We start from the raw sequence: 27,727 nt of genomic DNA, 5'->3' as shown, positions 1-27,727 counted from the left end.
ACGGGGCCGCCCGAGGACCGTCCCCCCGGCATGCTGAGGGGAGGGGACGCGGGGACCTCGCGCCGCTGCTGTCCGACCCCCGCGAGGCCGAGAAGAACGGGGGGCCTGCGCTCGCTGTGGATGTACAAATAACGGGCTGGCGGGCGCCCCGGCTGAAGTATAATAGAAACATGCCGAGGAGCGCTGGACGTTGCCTGTGCCGGCAGCAGGGGCGGCGGCGGCGGCTGCCGGAGGAGGAGGAGGACGCGGCGGACCGCGCGCGGGCACCGAAGCCCTAGCGCCCGCGCCGGGAGCGCAGTTCGCGCACGGCGGCCGCCGCCTGGGCCGCGCAGCCCCTCGTGCAGCCCAGTGGAAGGGTGTCGCTGTTCCTGACGGGGAGGGGGGACTCGAGGAGCCCCCTGGTCTCCAGCCTTTAGGGAAAGAATTCGCCCACCTTCTGGCTCCCCACCGCCCCTCCCCGTGCGCCGCCGTCCTCTTCCCGCAGCGCCACCCGCGTCTGTCCTGCCCTCCTCAGTTTCTTGGCCACGGGCGAGCTCCAAAGTTTCTGGAGAGTGTTTGCAACGATTGCTCCTACACCTTAAACACAGAACACCTTTCCCTGCTCTCAGCGACGGGGCGAAAACGCTCACACTCTCCGGATTCAAAACGAACGCGCCCACGGAGAAATACTGGAGGTTGGAGAAACTTTTCTGGAACTCATCAGCTCCCAGGAGCGCCCCGCGGAATGCCCGGCCGCCTCTCGTCCCCGCTTCCCTCTGGCACGACCTGTCTACATGGCTACTTGGTTGGAGTCCTTCATTGAGGCGACTTGCTTCTTGTGCGGGGCTGGGGGCTCTTCAGAGTAGCAGAGTTCTCAGGGCTATCGGCTGTTTTTGCTGGGGCTGCTGAATCCCGGTCATTGCATTGCTTTTGCCTCACTTCTTCCTTCTGTTGGCCGCCCTGTTCCAAGGAGCCGGGACCATGGACTTGGATGCAGGCCGGGCTCCTGGCCCCGCGCGGCTCCCGCTGCCCAGCCCCTCGGCGCTCCAGCTCCTGCGCGTCTTTGGGCTGCTGTTCCTGCTCCCGGGGCCGGCCCGCGTCGGCGGGGCCGAACAGCGCCAGGTGTTCCAAGTACTGGAGGAGCAGCCCCCCGGCACGCTGGTGGGCACCATCCAGACGCGCCCCGGCTTCACCTACAGGCTCAGCGAAAGCCACGCCCTGTTCGCCATCAACAGCAGCACCGGGACCCTGTACACCACGGCCACCATCGACCGCGAGAGCCTGCCCAGCGACGTGATCAATCTGGTGGTCCTCTCCAGCTCGCCCACCTACCCCACCGAGGTGCGAGTGCTGGTGTGGGACCTGAATGACAACGCCCCCGTCTTCCCGGACCCCTCCATTGTGGTCACTTTCAAGGAGGACAGCAGCAGCGGGCGCCAAGTCATCTTGGACACAGCCACTGACGCGGACATCGGCTCCAATGGCGTGGACCACCGCTCCTACCGCATCATCCAGGGCAACGAGGAGGGTCGCTTCAGCCTGGACATCACCGTGAACCCGAGCGGGGAGGGCGCCTTCCTGCATCTGGTGTCCAAGGGCGGGCTGGACCGAGAGGTCACGCCGCACTACCAGCTGCTGGTGGAAGTGGAGGACAAGGGCGAGCCCAAGCGGCGGGGCTACCTTCAGGTAAACGTGACTGTGCAGGACATTAATGACAACCCCCCAGTGTTTGGCAGTTCTCACTACCAGGCGGGGGTGCCTGAGGACGCGGCCGTGGGCTCCAGCGTCCTCCAGGTGGCGGCGGCGGACGCGGACGAGGGCACCAACGCGGACATCCGCTATCGGCTGCAGGACGAGGGGACCCCTTTCCAGATGGACCCTGAAACGGGGCTTATCACCGTACGGGAGCCCCTGGATTTTGAGGCCCGGCGCCAGTACTCGCTGACGGTGCAGGCTCTGGACCGCGGCGTGCCTTCCCTCACCGGGCGCGCAGAGGCGCTGATTCAGCTGCTGGACGTCAACGACAACGACCCGGTGGTGAAGTTCCGCTACTTCCCCGCCACCTCGCGCTACGCCTCGGTGGATGAGAACGCTCAGGTGGGCACGGTGGTGGCTCTGCTCACCGTGACGGACGCGGACTCCCCCGCGGCCAATGGGAACATCTCCGTGCAGATTCTCGCGGGCAACGAGCAGCGCCACTTTGAGGTGCAGAGCAGCAAAGTGCCGAACCTGAGCCTCATCAAAGTGGCCAGTGCCCTGGACCGGGAGCGCATCCCTTCTTACAACCTGACCGTGTCTGTCTCAGATAACTACGGGGCGCCCCCTGCCGCCGCGAGCCAGGCGCGCTCCTCGGTGGCCAGCCTGGTGATATTTGTCAACGACATCAATGACCACCCTCCCGTCTTTGCCCAGCAAGTGTACAGAGTGAACCTGAGCGAGGAGGCGCCTCCGGGAAGCTACGTGAGTGGAGTGTCTGCCACAGATGGCGACTCTGGTCTCAATGCCAATCTGCGTTACAGCATCGTCTCTGGCAATGGACTAGGTTGGTTCCATATTAGTGAACATAGTGGCTTGGTGACCACTGGGGCTGCTGGGGGCTTGGACCGTGAACTTGCTTCCCAAGTTGTACTGAATATCAGTGCTCGGGACCAGGGCGTTCACCCCAGGGTCTCCTACGCCCAGCTTGTAGTAACTCTCCTGGATGTGAATGATGAGAAGCCAGTGTTTAGCCAGCCAGAAGGGTATGATGTGTCTGTGGTTGAGAACACCCCAATAGGGACAGAACTGCTAGTGCTTGGGGCAACCGATGGGGACCTGGGTGACAATGGGACAGTGCGCTTTTCTCTACAAGAGGCCGAGACTGACCAGAGGTCCTTCCGCCTGGACCCTGTGTCCGGGAGGTTGAGTACCTTCTCCTCCTTGGACAGAGAGGAGCAAGCATTCTACTCCCTGTTGGTTCTGGCCACAGATCTGGGCTCCCCTCCTCAGTCCTCATTGGCTCGCATAAATGTCAGTCTCCTGGATGTGAATGACAACAGTCCTGTGTTCTACCCAATTCAGTACTTTGCTCATATTCAGGAGAATGAGCCTGGAGGTAGCTACATCACTACTGTGTCTGCCACGGACCCGGACTTGGGTGTCAATGGAACTGTCAGATATAGCATATCAGCTGGGGACAGGTCTCGGTTTCAGGTCAATGCTCAGAGTGGGGTGATTTCTACCAGAATGGCCCTAGACAGAGAAGAAAAAACAGCTTACCAGTTGCAAATAGTGGCTACTGATGGTGGCAATTTACAGTCTCCCAACCAGGCAGTAGTAACCATCACTGTACTGGACACTCAAGACAACCCACCTGTGTTCAGCCAGGCTGCCTACAGCTTCGTGGTCTTTGAGAATGTGGCTCTGGGATATCACGTGGGTAGTGTGTCTGCATCCAGCATGGATCTCAATGCCAACATCAGTTATCTCATTACCACTGGGGATCAGAAAGGTATGTTTGCAATCAACCAGGTCACTGGGCAGCTTACAACAGCCAGTGTGATCGACAGAGAAGAGCAATCCTTTTATCAGCTGAAAGTGGTGGCCAGTGGGGGCGCTGTGACCGGAGACACTGTGGTTAACATAACAGTTAAGGATTTGAATGACAACTCTCCCCATTTTCTTCAGGCAGTAGAGAGTGTGAATGTGGTGGAGAATTGGCAGGCAGGCCACAGCATTTTCCAAGCCAAGGCTGTGGACCCTGACGAAGGTGTCAATGGCATGGTACTCTATAGCCTGAAGCAGAACCCCAGGAACTTGTTTGCTATCAGTGAGAAGAGTGGGCACGTTAGTCTGCTGGGGCCCCTGGATGTCCACACTGGTTCCTACCAGATAGAGATCCTGGCATCTGACAGGGGTGTGCCCCAGCTCTCCTCCAGTGTCATCCTAACCGTTTATGTCCATGACGTCAATGACAATCCACCGGTATTTGACCAGCTCTCTTACGAGGTCACGCTCTCTGAGTCAGAACCTGTGAATTCTCGGTTCTTTAAAGTGCACGCCTCTGATAAGGATTCGGGAGCAAATGGCGAAATTGCCTACAGCATCGCTGAAGGAAATACTGGGGATGCGTTTGGCGTATTCCCAGATGGCCAGTTGTATATAAAAAGTGAACTGGACCGTGAACTTCAAGACAGATACGTTTTACTGGTTGTGGCTTCTGACAGAGCAGTGGAACCCCTTAGTGCGACTGTGAATGTCACTGTGATTTTAGAAGATGTCAATGATAACAGGCCTCTTTTCAACAGTACCAATTACTCATTTTATTTCGAAGAGGAGCAGAAAGCTGGCTCGTTCGTGGGCAAAGTGAGTGCTGTAGATAAGGACGCCGGGCCAAATGGGGAAGTCCGGTATTCTTTCGAAACGGTGCAGCCAGACTTCGAGCTGCACGCTCTTAGTGGGGAGATCACGAACACCCACCAGTTCGACAGGGAGTCTCTTATGAGGCGCAGGGGGGCTGCGGTGTTCACCTTCGCGGTCATCGCCACAGACCAGGGGCTCCCGCACCCTCTCAAGGATCAGGCGACTGTGCACGTTTACATGAAGGATGTGAATGACAACGCCCCCAAGTTTGTGAAGGACTTCTACCAGGCCACTGTATCCGAGTCGGCAGCCAACCTGACACAGGTTTTAAGAGTGTCCGCCTCAGATGTCGATGAAGGTAGTAATGGACTTATTCACTACTCTGTGATAAAAGGAAATGAAGAGAGACAGTTTGCTATAGACGGCACCTCTGGTCAGGTGACGCTAATTGGCAAATTGGACTACGAAGCCACACCTGCCTATTCCCTTGTCATTCAAGCGGTGGATTCCGGGGCCATCTCCCTCAATTCAACCTGTACCTTAACTATTGATATTTTAGATGAGAATGACAATACGCCTTCCTTCCCTAAGTCGACACTCTTTGTGGATGTTTTGGAGAACATGAGAATTGGCGAACTGGTGTCCTCTGTCACTGCAACTGATTCAGATTCCGGGGACAATGCCGATTTACAGTACAGCATTACCGGGACTAACAACCACGGGACTTTCAGCATTAGCCCAAACACTGGGAGTATTTTTCTTGCCAAAAAATTGGACTTTGAAACACAGTCTTTGTACAGATTAAATATAACAGCAAAAGACAAAGGAAGGCCTCCTCGTTCCTCCACAATGTCGGTGGTGATACATGTGAGGGACTTCAACGACAACCCTCCTAGCTTCCCCCCCGGGGATATTTTCCAGTCCATTGTGGAGAACGTTCCCATTGGGACATCTGTCATCTCAGTGACTGCCCAGGACCCCGACGCAGACATTAATGGGCAACTGGCCTACACGATCATTCAGCAGATGCCCAGGGGCAACCACTTTGGCATAGACGAGGTCAAAGGCACTATATATACCAACGCCGAAATAGATCGGGAATTTGCTAACCTCTTTGAGTTAACGGTAAAAGCCAACGACCAAGCCGTGCCCGTGGAAACTAGACGGTGTGCTTTGAAAAACGTGACCATTTTGGTCACAGACCTCAATGACAATGTTCCAGTGTTTCTATCCCCAAACGCCCTGGCAGCCGACCCTTCAGCTGTGATTGGCTCCGTCCTGACCACAGTCGTGGCAGCCGACCCCGACGAAGGGGCCAACGGGGAAGTGGAGTACGAGATCGTCAACGGGGACACAGGCACCTTCGTCGTGGACCGTTTCAGCGGAGACTTGAGAGTGGCCTCCGCCCTGGTGCCCTCGAAGCTGATCTACAACCTCATCGTTTCCGCCACGGACCTTGGCCCCGAAAGGAGGAAGTCCACCACGGAACTGACCGTCATTCTTCAGGGCCTGGACGGACCTGTTTTCACGCAACCCAAGTATATAACTATTTTGAAGGAAGGGGAGCCCATTGGGACTAATGTGATATCAATAGAAGCAGCTAGCCCCAGAGGGTCGGAAGCCCCCGTGGAGTATTACATTGTGTCCGTTCGTTGTGAAGACAGAACCGTGGGCCGCCTCTTTACCATTGGGCGGCTGACGGGCACCATCCAGACGGCGGCCATCCTGGACCGGGAGCAAGGAGCGTGCCTGTACCTGGTGGAGGTGTACGCCATAGAGAAGTCCACCGCGTTCCCCAGAACACAGAGAGCAGAGGTAACGGTCTCGCCGTCGTCGATAACGTCTTGGTTGCTATGCTGTGTGGGAAGGTCGCTCTCTTTATAGTACCTTCTATAATTATTCAGCTTGATTGTCGATGATGGATTTTATGGACGGGAGTAGACGAAAATGCCCTGGCACGGAGAGGTACAGAGTTACATAAAATTTAGCTTGATCCCGGTCAAATCTAAACAAGGTATGGTTTTTATATTCTATTTCACTTCCTAGAAGTCATATGTATAAGGCTAGGGAGAAATCTTTGGCCATTTCAGAAGTGTTCTTGCTTCCCTTCCCCCCGCCAAAAAAAAAACCACGAACCCACAGCCAGTTACCTAAGCTGAATCCCAGCGCTAAAGTAAACACCTCTCAGTAAGGAAGTCTACTAGAGAATGGCAGATCTCAGACTTAGGACATTTCTGCTCCAAAATGAAGAACTGGGGTAGAAGTCGGCAATGACAGCCTTCTGTGTAGGGGTGTGGCCATGAGGACAGACTGACAGCTTACATCCCCTACCAGTTCACTGTCTCATCCTCAGCAGCCTGGGCGGTTTCTGTAGAGGGAGGGAATAGTTTCAAAGTGCGGAGCCAAGTTTGGGGAGATTCCCGATTTCATCTTGCCTTCACGTTTTAGGCACTGTCTTCTGATTTAGGCTACTCCTTGCTCTTCCCTTCTGGCCTAAAACATGTAATATGCTGTGAAGAGTCAGCCAGGAGAGGCCGTTTCCAGAGACAGGACTGTGTGGCTCAGGCCACGGTGCAGGCACACCCTCTGTCTGCTGACCCGAGAGAAGTCCGTGTTTCGCAGGGAGAATTGCAAGCTTGGCCGCCCCTGCGGTGGGTTTGAGCAGGCTCCCTCTCTGCATCACTGGTTTGCTTTTTAATTGAACCACTTCCAATGTTGTCTTGAGATCAACCAGAAATGACACAGCTACACTCTGGAAAGCTCGTGCTTGCCATTTTCTAAGTTCTCTCTGTCCCTCCCTTCCCCCCCGTCAGAGACATTCCGGTGTCGTTCAGCCAAAAGCAGAAAACATCAAATGTGGTTTGTGATGCTTGGCAGTGACCCAGACATAACATGCTTGGGAGACGGTGGAGGCTCATGCATTTGTTTTCTTGCTTTTCTATTTGGGGGAGGTGAGGCGTTTTCTTTATTTAAAATGCTCATTTATTATTATTATCTTTTTGAATCCCCTGTGATTTTTTTTCATAATAGCTAGCTGTGTCTGTTCAATGGATGGAGCAGCATATTCATGGCCTAGAGCATATGAGAGATACACTTCTTAATGCAGATATAATTCTTAGAAATACAAGCCAAAGGAGAACTCAGTTTTATCTTTTATGCATAGCCCTGAAGGGACTTCTAACCCAAATGCCCTCTTTGACCGAATTAGTTTTCTGAAGACTGTCACATAGGTCTTATATGTTAAGCTATTTGGTTTAACTCAGGCCTTGATTTACAAAATTTTACTTTGATTTGGTGTATTCCTCCCCTAAACCCGTTCCCTGTCTCTGCCCACCTTCTTTGGAATCACTTCTTAGATGAAGAGATTCCAAGGATTTGAAGGCTGAAATATTTATTGAAGACAGGCCATGAAGTCCTTCCAGGTTTTAGATGCATTTGTGAAACTGTAAGACAGGTTACATTGTTGTTGTTGCTGGTTGGTTCTGTGTGTTCCATTTATTAGAGAATATGGAGAATGAGAGTGAGTGTCCACTCTTATCATTAGACAGTTTATTTTGTCTTGCTGCTTACTCATTAGATATGCAAAGTTTGGCTTATATTAAAATTTTAAACAGTGCTGTCTCTGTAATAGGCCTGCGGATTTAAAAATCATTATCAGTCATTTTGTTAGTAATAGGGGATAATATGTTTGTTACTTTTTCTGGCCTCAGATAATACCCATAGGAAAAGTTATTTGTATTTCCTGTAACCTATTTATTTAGAAATCTAGGAGAGTTCATTATCATGATTGTTTTATAAGAAAAAAACGGTCAGGGTGTCTTCTGTGAACTGAAGTGCTGAAATTGTAAACCAAGCCTGAGTTCCCAAGGCCTGACCACGCTTCAAATTGAAAGCAAATGTGCCTTCCCCAAGAATATTGGAAGCAGTAGTTGGGAGCTAGAATTTCATATCATTATTGCTTGTATCTTTTAAGTATATACAATGAAGTACTTTTTTTTCTTCTGCCAAAACAATGAATTTACCATGATTCTGCAAAAAGAAGTTATGAATTATGTCTGGTTGTCAGAGGTGAGTTTTCATTTGTTTGTTTCTAAGGGCAAACTTGCTCCAGTGCATTTAAAAAAAAAAAGCTTTATTCATGTTCACTGATAGGAATCTGGGCTGCGTGCTCAGGTTTCTGGCTGGAGTCACGGCTGACCACATTCCCTGGGCAAGCCCAGGGTCAGGGGGTGAGAGAGAAATGCTTTTGCGGGCATCCCTTTCCCAGCTCCGGCACCGTGGGGCGGAGCGGGGGACTGGGGCTCCAACAGCGCTCATTCCGGAGGTCTGTCCAGGGTGCACCTTCCCGCACCCTGCCTCTCTCACAGCTAAAACTTTGGCCTGAGTAGGGGTGTCTTTGAAGGATGGCGCTGGGTTGCAGGCATAAGGTGTATTATCTTTTTATTTTGTGTCGTTGTATTCTCAGAAGAGTCTTGGTTGTGTTGGAATAGCTCATATGCGTTTTGAACCATTGTTCTAGGCTTGAGAACACGTGGAGATACCGCCCTTCAATAAGCACTTCTCTTTTAACGTGGGTTGTATGGGAGCTTGCAGCTGAGGGCTGGGCTGGGCCTCGTCAGGGTCAGGGGCTTTGCTGCGCTGGTCTGTGTCAGAGCCTGGTGTGTTGCCTGGTCTGTCCATGCTGGCTGAATGAGATGGTAGCAGAGCTGAGACCGGAATGTGTGTTCTTGTGCCTTAGAAATAAATTAACTGAGAGAAGCTGAGGGAATGTGGGAAGTTAGTAAAATCGATCTTGATCATTAATTGAACTAAGGATGTAAGGGCATACCAATTATTTCTGTTCTACAGATGAATTGAGAATTGTCAGAAAACTCAAAAAGGAAAAAGAGGAACATAGGTGGGTGGACTCACATGGAACTTAGGGTGTGTTTGTTTGTTTATTTATTTATTTATTTATTTTTAAAGGATTTTACCTATTCATTCTTAGAGGGGAAGAGAGGGAAAAAGAGAGAGACAGAAGCATTAATGTGTGGTTGCCGTCCCCCACTGGGGATCTGGCTCACAACCCAGGCATGTGCCCTGATTGGGAATCGAACCAGCAACCCTTTGGTTCACAGGCTGGCTCTCAATCTACGGAGCCACACCAGCCAGGGCAGACTTAGGGTTTAAATGGGAGGAAATACTATACATGTGTCTAAGGTCCCAGTTCTTACATTTGCTGGTCTCAGGACCCCTTCCTATTCTTAGAGATTGGCAAGGACCCCGAAGGACGTTTGCTCAGCTTTGTTTATTTATTGATATTTACTATTTTGAACATTAAAATTGAGAAAATTGCTGGTGTGAATTCATTTAAAGACGATATTAAACAATAACTTTTATTATATTGTATTAAATAAAACTTTATTTTGCCAAACCAAAAATAATGAGAAACATTATTTTATATTTTCATAAATCTCTTTAATATCTGACTTGAGAGAAGACAGCTGGATTCTCACACCTCCTTCATCTATTGCAGAGAATGTTGCTTGGCTAATGTATATGTATATATAATGCATATGAGAGGAATGCACCCTCACTCAGAGGTGTGGCTTGGGTACGGGAGGAATACTTGGGCACCCTCTTCCGGTGGCTGCTCGTTTTTTTGGTGCTGCACCAGAACTCCGCCAGGCCAGTTTTTTAAAACCTACTTGCCGTGTCGAATCTGAAACCCTATCCGTGAAGTATTCATACTTTGTTGACATAATAATACATCGCTGTACTTTGTATTCTGAATGGCTGTTTACCTATGTGTGACTTGCAAACATCAGGCATTGGTCCTTTGGAAAATGTTGGTGTACATAATATGGATCTTATCGAAAAAATCCCTAAGTGTCCTGGCTCCCAACTTCAGTGTGATGGTTAGAAGTGTGTCAGAATTTGACCTTGTACCTAACAGCTCAAATTTTATCATCAGTAACGTGGATGGTTAGTTGCTTTCCTTGAAGAGTCGGATTCCCTTTGTTCATTTTCAATCCACAAAAAAGCTCTCTGCCAGACACTGGAGTCTAAAAAGTCAGAGCATCTCGGTGGGCTGTCCTGCTAAGCAACAACCACATTCCGTCAATGAAGCAGCTAGTTCAGCTCGCAACTCAAACAGCTGCACCCACGCTTGGCTGGGAGGCAGCCCAGTCCTTAGGGGCAGGTGCCTGGTTCTTTGTGCGCATGTCGCTGTGTATCAGGACAGCAGGGAAGAGAACCTCGAGGTTGAAGGGTCTAGCATGAACAAAATCAGTAATTTTACTACTTCATCAAGGGGAGTCCTACAGTTTTTAGGTGGAACTGGTTCTTGACTTTCATTGTCCGTGCCTCACCGTGAAGAATCCAGTGACTTCGGGATTACTTGGGAGTTGCTGTTAGCGATTTGAGCTAGGGCAACGGCCTCGCCCACCGCGGCGTCTGCACCTTTAGTGCAAACGTGAGCCCAGTGAACGAGGCAGTTTTCACTCTTAGGAAGGCAGTTTTGATTCCCCAGCCCTCCTTAGCAGCGCTCCGGTGGGCCTGGAATCCATGTGCCGCAGTGCAAGGACCTTGGGTGTGGGTAATGAGAATTTTATGAGTCAGTAAAAAAAAGGGGAAAAGGCCACTAGAAATATTCCATTAAAAGTGTGTTTAGGTGAATGGACTATGATTCACTAGAATTAGAAAGGAGTTTTAGCAATTGGGTAGTCTTTTATTTTCACAAGGAAACCGTCAAGATTTCCGAATGTGGTGGCGCTGCGTCTCAGATCCCTGCTGACTACCAAGTGGGGGGACGATTTCCCTGCAGAGGGTGTAGGTCAGAGTTCATGCATCTTGGATTAAATGTGTGTGCGTCTTGTATCATCCCCCACAGACAACAGGACTGGGTCTATGATAATAGGCCCAGTAATAATAATAATAATGATAATGATAATAAATGTATTGGGTATGGCTAAGTGCCTCCTTAGGGATTTTATCACTTGAGCCCAATTAATGATAATGATATTATTATTATTGGATAATAATAATTAATAATAAATGTATTGGGTATTGCTAAATGCCTCTTCAGGGATTTTATCACTTGAGCCTCATACAGCAGTAGTAAGAATTATTCCCACTTTATAGCTTTGGAAACAGCCTCAGGAAAGTTAAAGGGTAAAGGGTCAAATACACGGTGACGGAAGGAGATTTGACTTTGGGAGGTGAATGTCATGTGATATGTAGATGACATATTTACAGAATTGAACACCTGAAACCTATGCAATTTTATGAACCAATGTCACCCTAATAAATTTAATGAAATATTAAATATTTAATGATTTGATTAAGTTCATTTAGACTTGTGTCAATCCATTATTTGTACTCATAGTTACTACTCCAAAAATCCAGGGCCACCTATGGCTTTATTATAAGCAGGACTCTGCACTCTGTAGATATGAGAATACGAGCATGATTTTGCTAATCTTGGTTTCATACCCTATTGGCTCTTGAAAAGTCTTTGAGAGGTAGTATTATGTATTATATGGACTAAGGGACATACGTGGGATTGTTGGCTGCCTCAGTCAAGGCCATGGGCAGATACTGTACATGCCGGTGGGCCAGTCAGTGGTGGCAGCGCTCTTCTGCATGTCGGGGGGTGGGCAGTGGTCTGTGGCAGTGTCTCTGGAAGAGAGAGGGGGGTGAGATCATGAGAGGGGGCCCGAGGCAGATGCGCAGCGCAGGTTTGCCTCCGGCCTCCCCTGCTCCACGCTGCCGTGCGGTTTGGAAGCGGTGGCTGTGATTTATGAAGGGGGAGAATCTGTTTTCGGATTTTTCAGATGATAAATCTTACCCTCCTAAGAAATAATAGTAGAGTGTGAAGATTATATTAAAAGTAGAAGAGACTTTAACCCTTCCTCTCTTTTGATCTCGAGTGATTAAAAAAAAAAGACAACCTGTGATTATTTTAGATTCGCCTGTCTTCCTATAAGTTTATTAAACACAATCCTTAGCAGATTGGAAGGGCTCTAGACGTTTTCGAGCTGTGCACACATGTGTGCACAACAAGGCGGTTGATGGCCAAGGAAGCCCACGCTGCACGTTTGATAAAGGGCGCTCGGTGCTTGATTTGGCCTCTCGGTGTGGGTGATTGATTCCACAGACATAATTTATCTTCTGATGAATTTATGGGGTGGTTTGTGTCCTTGTTTAAGCCCTAATCATTTGAATCCTGCATTGTTCCATAGACGTTGGAGAGACTACACTTGGAGTAGTGTGGAAAATATTTATGTACTTAGCACTTTGTGGAATGGACTTTTCATTGCAGTGTGGGCATCTTGGGCTTTGTCATCGTTACGGAGAAAAACCGCCCAGGGACCTCATGAGTTGTGAGGACTGTTGAGTTGTTGACTTTGAAAGGATTCCACAGGCCCTGAGGTGGGGGGTCTGGAGGGTCCAGAATAAATCTGGGGCTCAGCTCTTCAATACACGGGAAAGTAGGCGCTGTTCTGAATTAGAGCTGGTGACTGGAGATAGGAAAAGAATAATTGGCAAGTTATATGGGCTAAGATGAATTGAAAGGTTCCTTAAAGTGTTCTAAACAGAATATGGTAAATATTTTCTAATGCTTTAAGGATTTAAGTAACCTGGGACAAGAGTAACCAATTTGAGTTACACATTATTAATTAAGGATGAGGAATTCAGACAAGGGAAAAATTATTAGACAAATATCTCTTATAAAACACATATAATATGTGATATGTTTCTATATCACATATTAACATGTATATATTCATATGAAGATTATTGCTGGATTATTCCTGGTGTTAAAAATGTGGTAATAAAGTTGTGAATGTAAAACATAACCTAACTGGCAGATAATGTATATGTGTTAATCAATATTCGACTTTAGGGACACAGTGACTTTTAGCTTCCAGACGTATTTAAGAAGCAATCAGGGAGTAAGAACCATCTGTAGGTATTGAAGAAACATTGAAAGACACAAGCCATGCTCAGCAATGGGCAGTTAGGAGCCGATGGCATTGTTACCGATTTTTTGTTTCAGATTATAGGACACTTTTCTGAAATGTTTTATCATTTGTGGATTCTAACATATTTAAAGTGCTTATTACATGACACCTGGCATTGAGTTGCCCTCACTGTAGTCATGGAGGGATGTACGGCCTCTCACCCTTTGACAAATGAGAACACTGAGGCTAATGGAGGTCAAGTTTGTGGAGCTGGCTGATGGCGGACATGGGACTTCACCCCAGTGGTACGATCCAGAGGAGGTCCGGTCAACCCCAACACAGCGCTGGGGAACACTGTGTGTTGTAGTGATGGCTGATGCTCTCTGGGTTCTCACAGGCATGCAGTTTTTACTACGGAAACAGTTGTCTTTGTGTCTCTGTTCCTTCACACTGGTCGCTGAAGGAATAGAAACACACGTGAAATTTAGGTGATCACTTCAGGTCCCTGTCGGGTGGATTTAGGTCAGGCTTCAATAAATGGACCTATAATCTGTCAGCTCTCCATTTTATTTTGTTAAACTGAAGGTGGAAATAGGTTTTCGTTCTTCCAGTGACTGCCCCATTTATTTTCTTCCATTTTCATCAAAATTTCTTGAAAGAGTTGCCTCTACCTGCCGTGTTTCTTCTCATTATCTCTGAAATCCTCCCCCACCAGGCTGGGCTTCCGTTGCTCCAGTGAAATCCCTCTTCTCAAGACACCATGACAACCACATTTCTGTATCCATGGTCACTTCTTTGTTCCCATGGATACAGACTTCTAAGTCATGGTACTCTGTAGATGCTTCTAAGTCATCACACTCAGGATTTTTATCTTATTTCATGGACCAAGTGCTTCTGTCTCCTTCACCGGCTTCTCTGCATTGTCTCAAATTCTAGATGCTGGACTATCCCTGAAATCAGTCCTTAAATCTCCTTTTAACCTTTCCTTATTCCCTTGGGGATCTCAGTCTCATGGTTTGAAGTCTCACACACATGCATGACTGAGGTTTTGTCTCCAGCCTGTATATCTCTTCTAAACTCTGTATTCATGTGGCTTAGCTACTTATTAGGTTGCATTAGCTTCTTCTTACATATTTCACATTAACATTCCCCAATCTGAGCTCCTGCTATCTTCCCTAATAAAGTAGGGGGAGGGAAAGACTCCTGCTACCTACCCCACCCTCAGCTACTTCCTTCTCCCTTGATGGAAATTCCAATCTTCAGATTGCACAGGTCAAAAAACTCAGGTCATCTTTGACTCCTTACTTTCACACCCCATGTTACTCTAATCTGTCAGTGAAGCTAGGCTCTGCCTTAAAAATGTATCCAGAAAATGATCATTTCTCATCATTTCGCCTTGGTCTAACACCCCGTCCTCCTCCCCTTGAATTGTTGAAGCCATCTTCATATTGATTCTAACATCCTTTGCTGCTTCTTGCTTATCTGCTCCACCCACACGGGCTTCTTGCTTTCTCCAGAGCTTGCAAGGCACACACCTGCCAGCGCTCTTGCTCCTGGCTTGTCCCACTCCTGAAGTGCTCCTTCCTTCCGATGTCTGTTGGGATGATTTCTTCCTGTGCTTCAGGTACGTGTTGATACCCCACATTCTAAGTGAGAATCGCTCTTCCTTTTCTAATGACGGTACCCACCCCTCATCCAGCCCGACGACCTCTATTCCTTGTCCCCATTTTCCGTATTCCTGCCCCTTGATGTTTACCAGCCTCCGTCAGGTTCATCTCATCTCCCCAGTTTCCTCATCTGTAAAACAGAATTGACTGTACTTATTTTATACCTAATTGAGAGGAAAACCAGAAAGAAGAGGTACCCAGAAAGTGTGTCCGTTCCCTTCTCTTTTCCCCAAAGTACTGGTAACTGAATAAATTACCAGAATTTATATGCCTTGTAAAAAACAAAGTCATCCTTTAACATTAAAGAACACTTTCTATTTAGCACACTATTCTTCATTTTCCTTGATTTCTTTAAGTTGTAAAGAGGTGGGTCAGGTGTCTTTCTCTTCATTTTAAGACACAGAGGAGTTTAGGATTGGGCGTGGTCATATATGTAGCCCAACACCCAGGCTTTTGTGACTGGGCCAAGAACATACTTGACATGAAACCACACGGCCCATCCTGTGATTAAGTTAATGCTGGGTACCCATCATTTTCTGCTATTTTACTGATGTTGGGATAATTCTGTGATAGTTACAGTTTCCTAAGGGAAGTAATTTATTAATCCAGAAAGAGACTTAGTTGCTTATGAAACAAGCAAGGTAAAATACTGGGTTTTTCAGTGTTCCTTATTGGAGCCTCACCTCTCATTTACATGGGGAATGTTCGCCTCTCACTTTCCAGTGAGGATAGTGGAATATTGACCACCACGAGTTGTGTGTTTATCTGTAAACCTATTTTGAAAAAAACATTCTGTATTTTTTCAAGTATTTAATGCCCTTCTCATAACTGAAGTCAAATTGGCTTGGTCAAACAAAGATAAAACTATCACTTTTTCCAAATGACTTTGTTTTTTACAAAACATATAAATTCGGGTAACTTATTCAGTGAGAGCTTTATAATTCACAGTTAAAACATTTCCCTGAAAAATGTTTTATTGATTACCGAAAAACTCAGAATAATAAACACCCAAAGAGGGCGGGCTTCCCCTCTGCCCGGTATCATGATTGGGAGCATGTAAGTCTTTGTTCTTGAGTCAAAATGCTTACTATTTACGTTCCATATACATCCACTTCATTCTGTAATTAGTGCAGGGAAATGCATGCCTGAAGTAGACCTCTGAGTTTAAGTGGCTTTGCAAAGACCAAGTGAAATAGATCCAATCAGGTGTGTGGGTCATGGTGTCCCAAGACTAAGCGCAGACATGCGTGAGAGAGTGGACAAAAGAAATACAGGTGCTCAAAAAGAGACCCACTTCCAAGTGGGGACTCTCGCGGTGGTGGCACCCTCACAGCGCAGTGACAGAGTTGGACCGCTCTTCGGTGTGATGTCTTTACTGTGGGTTTAGGGCACATCATAGAAATGCAATTCCAGCAAATCATTTATTTATGGATCCAAAGAGACTCCCCACGGTAAAGTGCGTACGCTTGGCTTTATTTCACAGAGCAGGTTAATATTTTATAGCCACACAACAAACATTTCTGTTGATGTTTCACATTAGCATACCCACAGCACGTCACGGGGAGAACCAGACTGTGGAAGTTTTCAGTAAAATTTTAGTGTAATCTACCAGGAGACTTTACTTGTATTTTTAGGGGCAAAATTGGTTAATTGAAGGCAATTGGTTAAAATACTTGGCCCAGATCTAGAGATCTGTGTCAGATTGTGACCACTTCTCGGAAACATGACTTGGAGCTCCTAAATGTTACCTGACTTGATTCTATTGGCTTATTGTGGCATTTTCCTCACCAGCAGCTGTATGGTCGTTCGTTCTTTAATTGCTACCAAAAGTTGACTCATAGTCTATTTTTTTAAGATGGTGAATTATCTACTAAAAAGATTAAAATACGAATTCACACGTGTAACTAAGTGGTCAGCACCGCCTGTGTTGCAAGCCAGCGCGATATTTAATGGCTGTGTAATAAAAGAGGGGAAGTTATTTATTCATTGAGGCTGTGATTAGTTATAAGTTAGTACCAAATTCTTAGTATTTCAAGTCCAGAACCTGGACAGGCTGGGAGATGAGGGAAACTGGATTCTTTCTAGGACGGGCTGGTTTGTGATGGGAGGGATGACGGATGCTTGCCGAAAGTTTGGGTCCCACTGAATACAGATGGACGTAGCTCACAGAGGTGTCTATCGTGTTTTCTTCTCAGCACTTTTCTGTGTGCGTGTGTGTGTGTCTCGATGTGTTTACACTTGGATGAAGGGTGTTTGTTGCTCGGCAACCAAGATAAAGTACATCCAAAGAGGCCATTTTTGTTAAAGAAATAGGTGGTCATTGTAGATCCTACAGAGTGGAGGGCAGGGCACTGCTGCTCAGGCACCATGGACATCAGGCAGTCGTGACGTTCCAGGAGAGGGGCATTAGTTAGTCCTGTTTAAAATGGGACAGATCTCACTGTACATTTACTTCTTAGCATGTCTCTGCCTTTCTCTTCAAATACTGTTTGGAAAAAATGGCCTGAGTAAATGCCTTACATACCTATATGTTATAATGCACAGGGGTAAACATTTGAAGGAGCGAAACTATAATTTAAATTTTATTTTTGTAAACTTAATATAGCCTAAATTCAATTTTTCTCATACTGTGATGAAAGGATTTAATATGTATTTCACTTTCTTTTTTTAAAAAAATATTTATTTATTTATTTATTTATTTTAGAGAGAGGGGAAGGGAGGGAGAAAGAGAGGGAAAGAAACATTAATGTGTGGTTGCCTCTTATGTGGCCCCCACTGGGGAGCTGGCCTGCAACCCAGGCATATGCCCTGACTAGGAATCGAAACAGCAACCCTTTGGTTTGCTGCCCACGTTCAATCCACTGAGCCACACCAGCCAGGGCCTTTTATTTGTATTTCACTTTCTGAAGGAGTTCTGTTATTTATAATATTAAGTGCAGTTGTGCACTGTATACTCCGTTAAATACTAAAACTAAGCAGAAATGTGGACGTCAGAATAACTGTCCAAATCCTGGCTTTACCTTTTCACACTGCATGACCTTGAAGCATAAGCTGAACTTCTCTGAGCTACAGGGCCTTCACCGCTTAAAGGGGGAGTGTTCTAACCACTAAGGAAGCATCGTGACGAAAATGCTAGCACTTGGAGTGGGGCACATTCTCCTGAAAAGCGGTTCGGTCCACTTTTACTGATTCTGCTTTCTGTTACTTACTCTGTGTGTGGTCCAGACGGCAATGATTTTAAAAAAATGTAAATAGTCCTTGGGCATGTCAATAGCTACTGTCCACACAGGAATTGTGATGACATCTCTAATGAGACCATGCAGATGGGAAACGGAACCACTTACAAATTCTATTTCCTGGTTTTAGGGAAATGACTGAGGAAGCACATTAACAAGGTACCTCTATGGTAATTTTTCTCACTTTACTGTATGAGGTAGAAAAATAAATTTTAAATGACAGTGACTAGTGAGCTGGAAGACAAAACGAAGAAAAGACAGGTTATTAGCTAAGAGTGGGAAATGGATGTAGTTTTCGACATACTGACTTTGCATATGATTTAAGTAAATCACAGGATTCTATTTTAAGTTTTCATATAATGCAAAACCAGATAAGTATTATGCAGTGTATCGGCTGTGTCCTGATAAGAGCATCAAACACTGAAGACATTTAAAGCACAGGCAGCTTACTTCGAGCAAGTGATAAAAATAAAAACTTTATTGAAAGATGGGGTGAGCAGTTTGTTCATAAATATGCCAGAAATTGGACCTCAAAAACCTATTTAGGCTCTAAAAGACATTTATTTCAACTCAGTGGCCCAGTTCAAACCTTCAGTATAGACCTCTAAGAATTCCAACTCACTTCTGTTGACTGGGCGCCCTGCGACGCCAGGCAGAGTCTGTGCCAGGTCACCTTTCCCCACTGTGTGGGTGCTGGTGGTGACTCTGATCGGACGGGGGAGCAAGGATGCAACCCTGAGAGCTGTAGAAGTGACACCCCAGTTCTTCAGGCCTGCGGTTAATAGAGAACAAGTTTGAGAGCATTCTCGTGGTGTTCCCCAGTTCAGAGTGCAAGCTCCCTAGGGTTCCCAGCTTCCTTCTGAGACAGAGATATTCGTCTTTTCCCTGGCCATTTGCCCAGGTATATATGCTTCCCTTGCTAAAAATCTTGTTTCTGCACATTGTCACTTAGGCAATAACTATGGATCCTAAATCAAAAGGGATACGTACTGGGACCTTGTTCCTATTTTTTGTGGCGAACCCTTTCGTTTCCTTTGTATTGGCTTCCCAGCCCCAGCTTCCATCCCCGTACTCACTGTGCGGGACGCAGTGCTTAGTAGCGGGGATTCACGTCTGCATTTTCCCCGGGAAGAGAAACGGCCCATAAATCATTTAGCAGAAAATGTAGACGGTTGCTCTGATGCTAAAAAAAAGTTACCGATTGGTTATAGTAACCGGTTTCACACAACTGAGATTATGTATCTGACTCGGGGGCTCTGTTTTGTACTTCCCGAGGGGTTGGCTGCATATTTTAAATGATTTGAAGTGAAATCATTTTCTTGGTCTGTATTCCGAGAAAACATCCGTAAAACAATACCTGTCTTTATGGTCTGCCTGACGTTGGAATATTGGATATGACATATCACTGCGTGAGTAGGCGGAGTCTAGTTTGAGGTGTGCCCGCCATGGGCTCTGCCCGCAGACACAAGCTGGGCACGGAGGTGGCCTCGCAGTCCCCCTCTGCGCTGCGGCCCAGAACGCTACCTTTGCTCTCCCTGCATGTTTAGGTTTCGTGACGCATTCTTACATCCTAGCCAGGAAATAGATTCATTCATCAGTCCCAAACAGTGTTTCCATCCCTGGTAATAGTTATTAAACAATAACAGGCTGTTCATTAAACTGCAATTTTTAAACAATAAGAGCATTTACTCTAACACCGTATGATCTATTAAGAACAGATGGCTATTTGTGACTTTTAATTGAAAGCTCAAAATAATGCTATGAAATAGAAGTTACTAGCGTTTTATAGGTGAGGCTTCGGGAGGATAACTTTGCTCAGTTTGGGTCACACATTACAAGTAAGGCAAAGAGCCAGGCCTGGGTTCCAAGGCCGTAGCTCCACATCCTGTCCCCCGACAGCATGTTGTGGCTGAAGTTTCTAATAAAGACGTCCCTTTGGGAACTTGTAACAAAGAAACTAATATGTTCACTGTGCAGGATGTAGTGTTGGTACCATGTTATATGTGCATAGAACATAGAAAGTTTCAAACATAACACTTTTGGGGATGAGTCGTAAGAAATAGTTAGAATTTAAGAAGCAGGGTTTTAGTCAAATGAATCCGGAAAAACATTAAAAAAAATTGCTGACCCGTTCAAAGTATTAGAAAGGATCCCCCCAAAACCTGGAATTATATTCTGGAGCGTGGGCCTCTTGTAGAACAGGCTTACCCCACTAGGGGAATGTTCTAGGGACCCATCTCTATCAGTGTACCAGCTGGTGTTGTTGTGAGAGGCTGTGTTTGGCTTTGGTGAATTTTTTTGAAGATTGTTTAATGCGTTTGTCCATTTCATGATGGGTGATTTAGGAGCACACCTGCCCATGTGGTGCTGCTGAGTAGTCAGCAGTTTTTGGCGAAAAATGGCAGGATCCCAGTGCCCCACCTTCCCTGTTTCCCTGATCTTGCCCAGAGCGATTTTTTTTTTTGTTTCCCCAGATGAAAGTAGTCCTCTAAGGGAAATGTTTTGCCAATGTGGAAAAGGTAACAAAAAACAGCAGAAGCAGTAAAAGGCATCAAATTTGATGAGTTTAAAAACTTTTTTGAGCAGTGGAAAAATGTTGTGATAGGTGTATTGCATCAAGTGGAAAGTACTTTGAAGGTGGCTGAGGTTTAAACATATAAGAATAAATGTACAATTTTTATAAGTAAATTCCACTTTTGGGGGGAGTCTCCTGTTGTATGAGAATGTATGAAACCATCCTTTTTAGACATTTTTCCAGCCTCTTATTGTTTCCATTTTGTAGATACTTAATTCAAACAAATTTAAACTTCTAAAAAGATTCCATTTTCATGTAGTGACATTATAGTTTGATTAGTTCTCAGAACCTAAAGCCTGTGAGAATCCCTTGCCCTGATGCCTATTTACAATGCAGATTATTTTTCAGAAGATTCAAGGAAGGTCCTTGGCGCCTGTCATTTTAACAGCGCCTCCAGGATTCTCATGCAGATGGCCTGGACCTCACTGCTGGAGACCCTCTTTATGAGGCAGGGTTTTCTACGAGAGATTAATGACACTCCTGCAAATCTGAGCTCCCTGCTCCAAAGCAGGAGCAGCGGGGAAATGGCAGCAGGGCCCGCGCGTGGAGCCCAAGGGGAAAGCAGCCTTCTCCCGTCTCATAGCTGCTCAGAAAGTCAGTGAGACTCCGGCAATAGGTGACAAGCCGTGTGTATCTGTAGTAAGTAGTGAAATAATGAAATCTAAATGGAAATAAATAGACATGTAGACTGTCCTATTTACGGATTAATTAAGTTCGTGGAAGTGTTTATACAAAACTATGTAGCCCTCAGAAGCCCCTCACTGCCTTCCCGAAAGTTACCTTTCATGGGATAACCTTATTTTTATATTTATTATGTATTTAGAAAGAAGAAGAGAACAATAGGTTTTTGTTGGTATTCAAAAATAGATTTTTTGGGGAGATTTAAGTGTTTAAATCTTCTTAGGAAAACAGTATTCCTGAGAGATAGACAGGGAAAAAGGACACTGTGAAAGTACTATGCAGTGTTCCAAGTACCAGGAATGGCTGTGAGTCATTCCTGAGAGAGTGTATGGAAAAGGAACTAAAATAAGGATCGTTTGCTTAGAACAGGATGTATGGGTTTTTTAAAAGTATATTAAGTGACCTGCGGCAGTAGATATTAAGGAATTTGTGCTAATATTAGAGATTTGTATTTAATGGTATATGATATGTTATGGACTTTATTGGTTTATTGGAGTAAGGCCTCAGTTTTCTTACTATAGTTCTGTAACTGTGGAATTACTATTAGTATAGAGCCCCAAAGTGTTTCTTATTTCTGAAATCTGAGAAGTAAAGTCATGGAAGATAAACTAATATCCACTTATGAGAACACTGATTAATAATTAATAGAACTTTTTTAAAAAATTAGGTTTCTCAGGTGCTCACTATCACTTTAAAGTTCTGACTTCATGTCATCTGCAGTGTCTTGAAATTCATGAGTATCCTCCCTAATTCTTGTCTATTCTCCTTTACCAAAAAGCATTCACATTTACAAAGCACTCAAGAGCCACACACGTACACAACATTTACACTTTACCTGGAGCACTCAAAATACGGTCAGGGGCTGTGGGTGTAGCAGCCTGTATTGAGCAGACCAAGAGAACCTTCTGAAATTGTAATTCAGCTTAATTGAAACATGTGTCTAACCATCTGGAGCACTTCTGCGTCATATAAAGACATTTGGCATTTTAAATAAAGGATTTTGAATTAAACCAGAAATCTTTTGTGTCTTCCAAAGACATTGATTTATTGAGACTATGTGTGGCTTTCTCTTGTATAGAGAAGATGAATGATTCCCCAAGTGTCCACTCATTCCTTCATTTTATAAAGTGAATGCAGATTATTGAAATGCAGTCTTTAAGGTTCTATGAACAAAGGTGACAGGAATTACTGCAAAGCGTATTTCAATAATCCATTGAATGACACAAAATGTAAATTTTCCTAAAGTAAAAACTGATCTTGGCATTATTGAATATTGTTGAGTGACTAATGAATGGGAAAATGTATGATGACCTTAACATTACATAGGAGTAATTTTATGAAACATGTGATGGAGCACTATAAGGTGGCCTTTGATCTATAGGTTTCTAAGGTTTCAGTGTGGGGAATGGGTGTTGGTAAACATAAACCAGCAAGCAGGTCTCATTTTACCCATATGAAGGAGTTTACATACAGATATTTTTTGAGAGTATATTTTTTATTAAGCACAAATAATTCTAAGTCTTACCATTCAGGTGACCAAAAATAGCTTTTGTGTTCTGAAATATGAAAGTGCTTTTACAACTAAAATCATAAATTCGCTATTTATAGTCAATATAAAAACTGTGGTTACCTGAGAGGTAGATTTCTGTTATTTTTTTTATCCAGGACACATGCAAATCTCCACAAATAAATCAGACGGTTATATAAGCACGGGCTTGGGCAACAGGATTACACCAACAAAAACAGGAAAACAATTTAGGATCATGAGCAAAACCCTGACAACCCACTTACAAGTGGATGAATTTAACCAATTAGCCCTTTATTGGCTGATCAGATCCCTTTCACTGACACATACATATTTTGAATAGAAAAATAAAACCATGTATTTTTAAACTTTATATGTGCATAAAGCCACCTGCATGGTGTCCACAGTGATTAGTAGGTGGTTTGTCTGCTGCAGGGCATCCGCGGGGTCCCCCAGGAGTTACATGGTAGTGAGACCTTACAGTTAGTTCGTGGGGCATTCTCAAATGAAGCGATAGGAGAAGTTTTTGAGTGACTTTAATTATGTTTGCATGAGAAACACACTGACTTGGTAGAAAAATTAACACATGCATTTAAAACAAATCAAAATACACTTTTATATTGGTTTTTAACTGTCATAAATGCATTGACTAACAGTGGGCTTTGGATTTAAATATTTAAGTAATTTATAAAATTGTTACATGATGCATTTTATGTAATGTTACAGTGTGCTTTGAATTTCCATGTGAATCTGTCTAAATTTTTACAAACCAGCTACAATTGTATTTTTAATATGGAGCACATGAGTTATATTGTATATATTTAGATTAGAAGAGGATTTTGTTTGACACATACCACTTTTAATTTAATCCACAAAAATTTCTCTTAGGTGTTTTTTGTACTAAAATGTAGGCTTTTGTGTTTTTACATTTTAAGGGTCCTGTTTGTAGGTTGCTGAGTTCCCCCTGCGCCCACTCCTTCATTACTGAGTGATGGCCGTAGTGTTGCCTTTGGTTTTCTGTTTCTTGTATCAGGTAGTATGTTTTGATTTGCGTTATAAATCATCTCACTGCCCTTGCGAAATAATATCTTTTCTTCGGAAGCTTATTAGGTTGCTACTACCAGTTACAAGGGCAGAGTCCTAGTTTTGTTAGTTAAATTATTCTCTCTTTCTGCCCCCCCCCACATCCATTAATCAAAAAAATGTGGCGAGCTCTTTGTTAATAGCTTATATTTGAAGCCAAATTATCATGTCTGGCATTATATTTTATTTTAGCTTAGGATGCTGAATCGGAACAATTTCTTTTTAAAGGTTTTTCTTATTTACTATGAATCTTCTTTTAAATATTAAAAAATTCATAAAATGGCATTTTTGTCTAAATTTAATGGCCAGCACCTAAAAATTTTATAGAAGTCATCATTTACATATACTTCTATGTTTTATACCAAGAACAATGGCATGAAGGGAGAAACACAATTTTATATTACTCCACAGCAAAGAATATTAGAATGAAGTTTAGAAATGCTGCTGGTAAAGCCTTAGTCATTGGTTTTCACTGTTGTTTTAACATTTCTCAGTTATGTTAAATCAGGGTTTTTAAACAGAGAAAAATTGCTTCTTTTGGATAAAGGTTCTAGAACAGATGCACCCGTGCTATCTAATTTCGAAGCTACACACTGGGTTGTTGTGCACCACACTTGCCACTGTTAGTTGTGTGAGTTTCGTAGTTGCTAGGTAGCCAAAGTTCAGCCCAATCTGAAGGTGACTGTATGTGGAAGGTACGTCAGCATTAAGCAGTCCATCGTATTCCGTGTGTCTGCAGCTCTGTGCCCAGTGGTTCACCCCCCTTCAGCCAGGGCGGCGTTCTCAGAGGCCAGTCAGTGTTTCATCCCAGCCCAGGTGAACTGTATCTGCACTGGATTAGAAATGATAATGAGCCAAGCAGCCTCAGCCCGTGGGGCTGAGTCCACGTCCTACCTGTGAGTGCCCCCCTCATCCACTACTGGTCCATGGGACCTCTAAATCAGTGAAGAATTTTCAACTGATTTGTGTTCTGTTTGGTTCAAAAAATTGATGGAACTTTATTTATATTTCTTATATAATATTAATAGCAATTCTTTTTATTTATCTCAGACTTTTGAGCGTGTTTTTAAAATGGGAATTGGAGTAGTGACTGCCTACTATATGAAGGCCTTCACTGCTCAGGAGAATAAATTAAATATTGTTCTTGCTTTGGTAGCAAATTTGAGAAGCCACACTATGGACAAAAATGAAATGTACCAAAAATTGTGTGAGGTGATGCAAAGTACATTAGTTAATGGTATTGGTAGGTAGGTTAATTTGCAAGGGCTCCTACAAGAGAAGTTTGATCTTGGACTTGCACGAATCGCTGCACACCAACGGGCGGGGAGGAAACCAGGCGTTGTCCAAGGGAGAGGTCAACCCAGGACTGCGTCAGAGGCAGACTGGGAACAGGAACGGAGGTGGGCAGGGGACTGCATCCTGTTGTCAGAGGTGAATGGGGACCGCTGGGGTGGGGATGCAATCGGGGGGAGGGGTCTGGCCTAGGAGACAGAGTGGAAACGCATTTGCATTTTTAAAGTTGTGGGAACCTCTCCTGGTCCACTCAGCACAGTGCAGGAAGGTCCCCATGAATTCATGCGGAGCAGAGCTATACATTTTGCTACAGCCTGTCCAAGACACATTGCACGTGGATTTTGGATGAGATTATCTGCTTTATAAATTTATTATTTAATATATTGTCCTCTTGGCTCTCCCCTGAAAAATTGGGAGCCGGTTTAGGTAAATTATTTCATTTTTGTTGTCATTGAACAAACAACCTCAGCAGAGGGAGAGTAGGAGGCCTGGGCCATTTTTCTTTGTGACCTTATTGACGTGGAGATAATTCCATTAGAGTTTTCAGAAACTGAAACTTCTAGAGTATAGCCCAAACACCAGCCACCCCCCTACCCTGTTTGGGGGTAGATATTCTTACCTTTCCTATAAAGAAGACCCCCGCTCATCATGCGCTTTGTAGGTCAAGAGTAACTCTGTGAAACAAACAAAACACATCAGTTGCCTTCCAGGAAATAATTAATTATTCCTTTCTTCCGAAACTCCTTAATATTTTGTTCACATCAGCAAGGTAGCCTTACCGCAATGAATTGCACTTACTTGCATTTCCAGCTGTCTCCCCGGATTCTGACTTGGTCCTGCCTGGTGAGTCTCTCTGGTTCCTGTGTCTTCCAGTCTTCCGTACTGCCAAGCGCGTGGCCGTGGCCAGTGAATGCCCAGAGAATGAGTCCGCCCTGGGCAGTTGTTGCACTAGCTGGTCTTCACTGTTACGCAGCTGTTGCAGCTTGTTCTCAGATTATTTCCCTTTTGCTTTCAGAAGGTACCTGGTGAATGTGGTGGCAGCCTGCGTTGTTGATAGAAAATGGCCACCCTTGACCCCAAGCCCTATAGTCGCTGCCACTTGCTTGCACACTTCCTAGGTGATCAGCACATGTTTGTGAGGTGGGTGGGGGTGAGGAAGGGCATCCAGGTGTCTCCCAGAGGAAGCAGCGAGTGGAGCCGGGGACTGTCCTGCTTCATCTGTCCCCACAGACGTGTATCTCTTACACTGGAAGGAGAACAGAGGGGAAAAATCTCTAAAAGAAAAACACTAGCAGTGAAGGTACTAAGTTTGCTTTTTCTGTATTTTGACTTGTGGGTCTGAGATGCTATTACCACACTTCAGGGTTCTTCTGGTCACCCTTCTGCTTAAGGGCAAAGAGAAATGTCTGTGGGACTCAAGAAGCATTGGCGGGGGGGAGGGAGAAAGGAGTGGTGATAAGAATATATATTGTTTTCATTTTAGTAGATAATTATTGTCCTTTAATTGTGTTTCTGGTATTTTGTCAGTGTTGTCATGATAACCATTGAAATATAGCTTGTGTTAAAGATTACTTTTGATACCACAAAAAGAAAAATTGTACATAATGTGTTTTTTTCCCTTTACTTTCCTATTAGTAGCAGAAAGCATGCCTTTAAAAAATAATTCGTATCTTTCAAGCCTAGACTTAGGAGCATCTAATAATTTTTTTTCTCCTACATAGCCTGTCATGCATTATTAATGAGCTTTAATTTGCATTTGCATGTTGGAATTTTTTTTTGCTTATAATCAAATTAGAGTGCATTGAGAGTTTTGGAAGTGTTGTAGTTTATATAGCTCACATTGTTAGCTATTAATAGCCTTATAGATTTATTCTTCAAGAATTATCAACATCTGAATTTAAGCATCTCTGTCCACATGGTGCTTTAGCCTCAGCCAGGCTGATTTTCCCAGCTGCTTGGCCAGGAGACCTGCACCCAGTGACCCAGGTCAGCCGAAGGGCCGCTATCTGCATGGGTTCAATCTTTGGGAGAAGGCAGTGAAGGTTTTCTTATTTAATTTGCTTTCAACCAAACTTCTTCTCTCTCCCTCTTTTTTTTTTTTTAATTTTAAGTAATGCTCTTAGTAGGTCATTAGACTTTGAGAGTTATTCACTTCGTTCGCCCAAACACTAAAACCTTGTGTCTTTTAACTCTGATTAGTGACACTTTAATAAAGTCATTTGAAGTTCAGTGGACTGAATTTTCCAACTCTTCTGATGTTTCTATGGTCACGGGAAAGCAACCTGTATTGAAGCTTGTACACAATCTTTTAAATGCAAATCCTGGAAAACTGTGTAATTTTGTAAATCTGACTTAACCCTGACTGTGAATGGGAGGGACTGTGACAGAGGCGGTGGGGGCGT

The 27,727-nt window shown here is 44.8% G+C and overlaps 1 protein-coding gene across 1 annotated transcript in view; it reads left to right on the top strand.

The window, feature by feature from the left end:
• The first annotated feature begins 309 nt into the window (after nucleotides 1-309).
• FAT4 (FAT atypical cadherin 4) overlaps nucleotides 310-27,727 on the top strand; it is a 140,724-nt gene continuing 113,306 nt past the window's right edge. The window contains exon 1 of the mRNA XM_037058572.1: nucleotides 310-6,135. Coding sequence (XP_036914467.1) covers nucleotides 961-6,135 — 5,175 coding nt within the window. The 5' untranslated portion in view covers nucleotides 310-960. The remainder of the gene's footprint in view (nucleotides 6,136-27,727) is intronic.

This window comes from Sturnira hondurensis, unplaced genomic scaffold, assembly GCF_014824575.4.
Source record: "Sturnira hondurensis isolate 20B ecotype Veracruz unplaced genomic scaffold, ASM1482457v3 Scaffold0010128, whole genome shotgun sequence".
Lineage (NCBI taxonomy): Eukaryota > Metazoa > Chordata > Mammalia > Chiroptera > Phyllostomidae > Sturnira > Sturnira hondurensis.
Note: the sequence above shows the minus strand (reverse complement) of the source record. Positions and strands in the feature narration are given on the sequence as shown.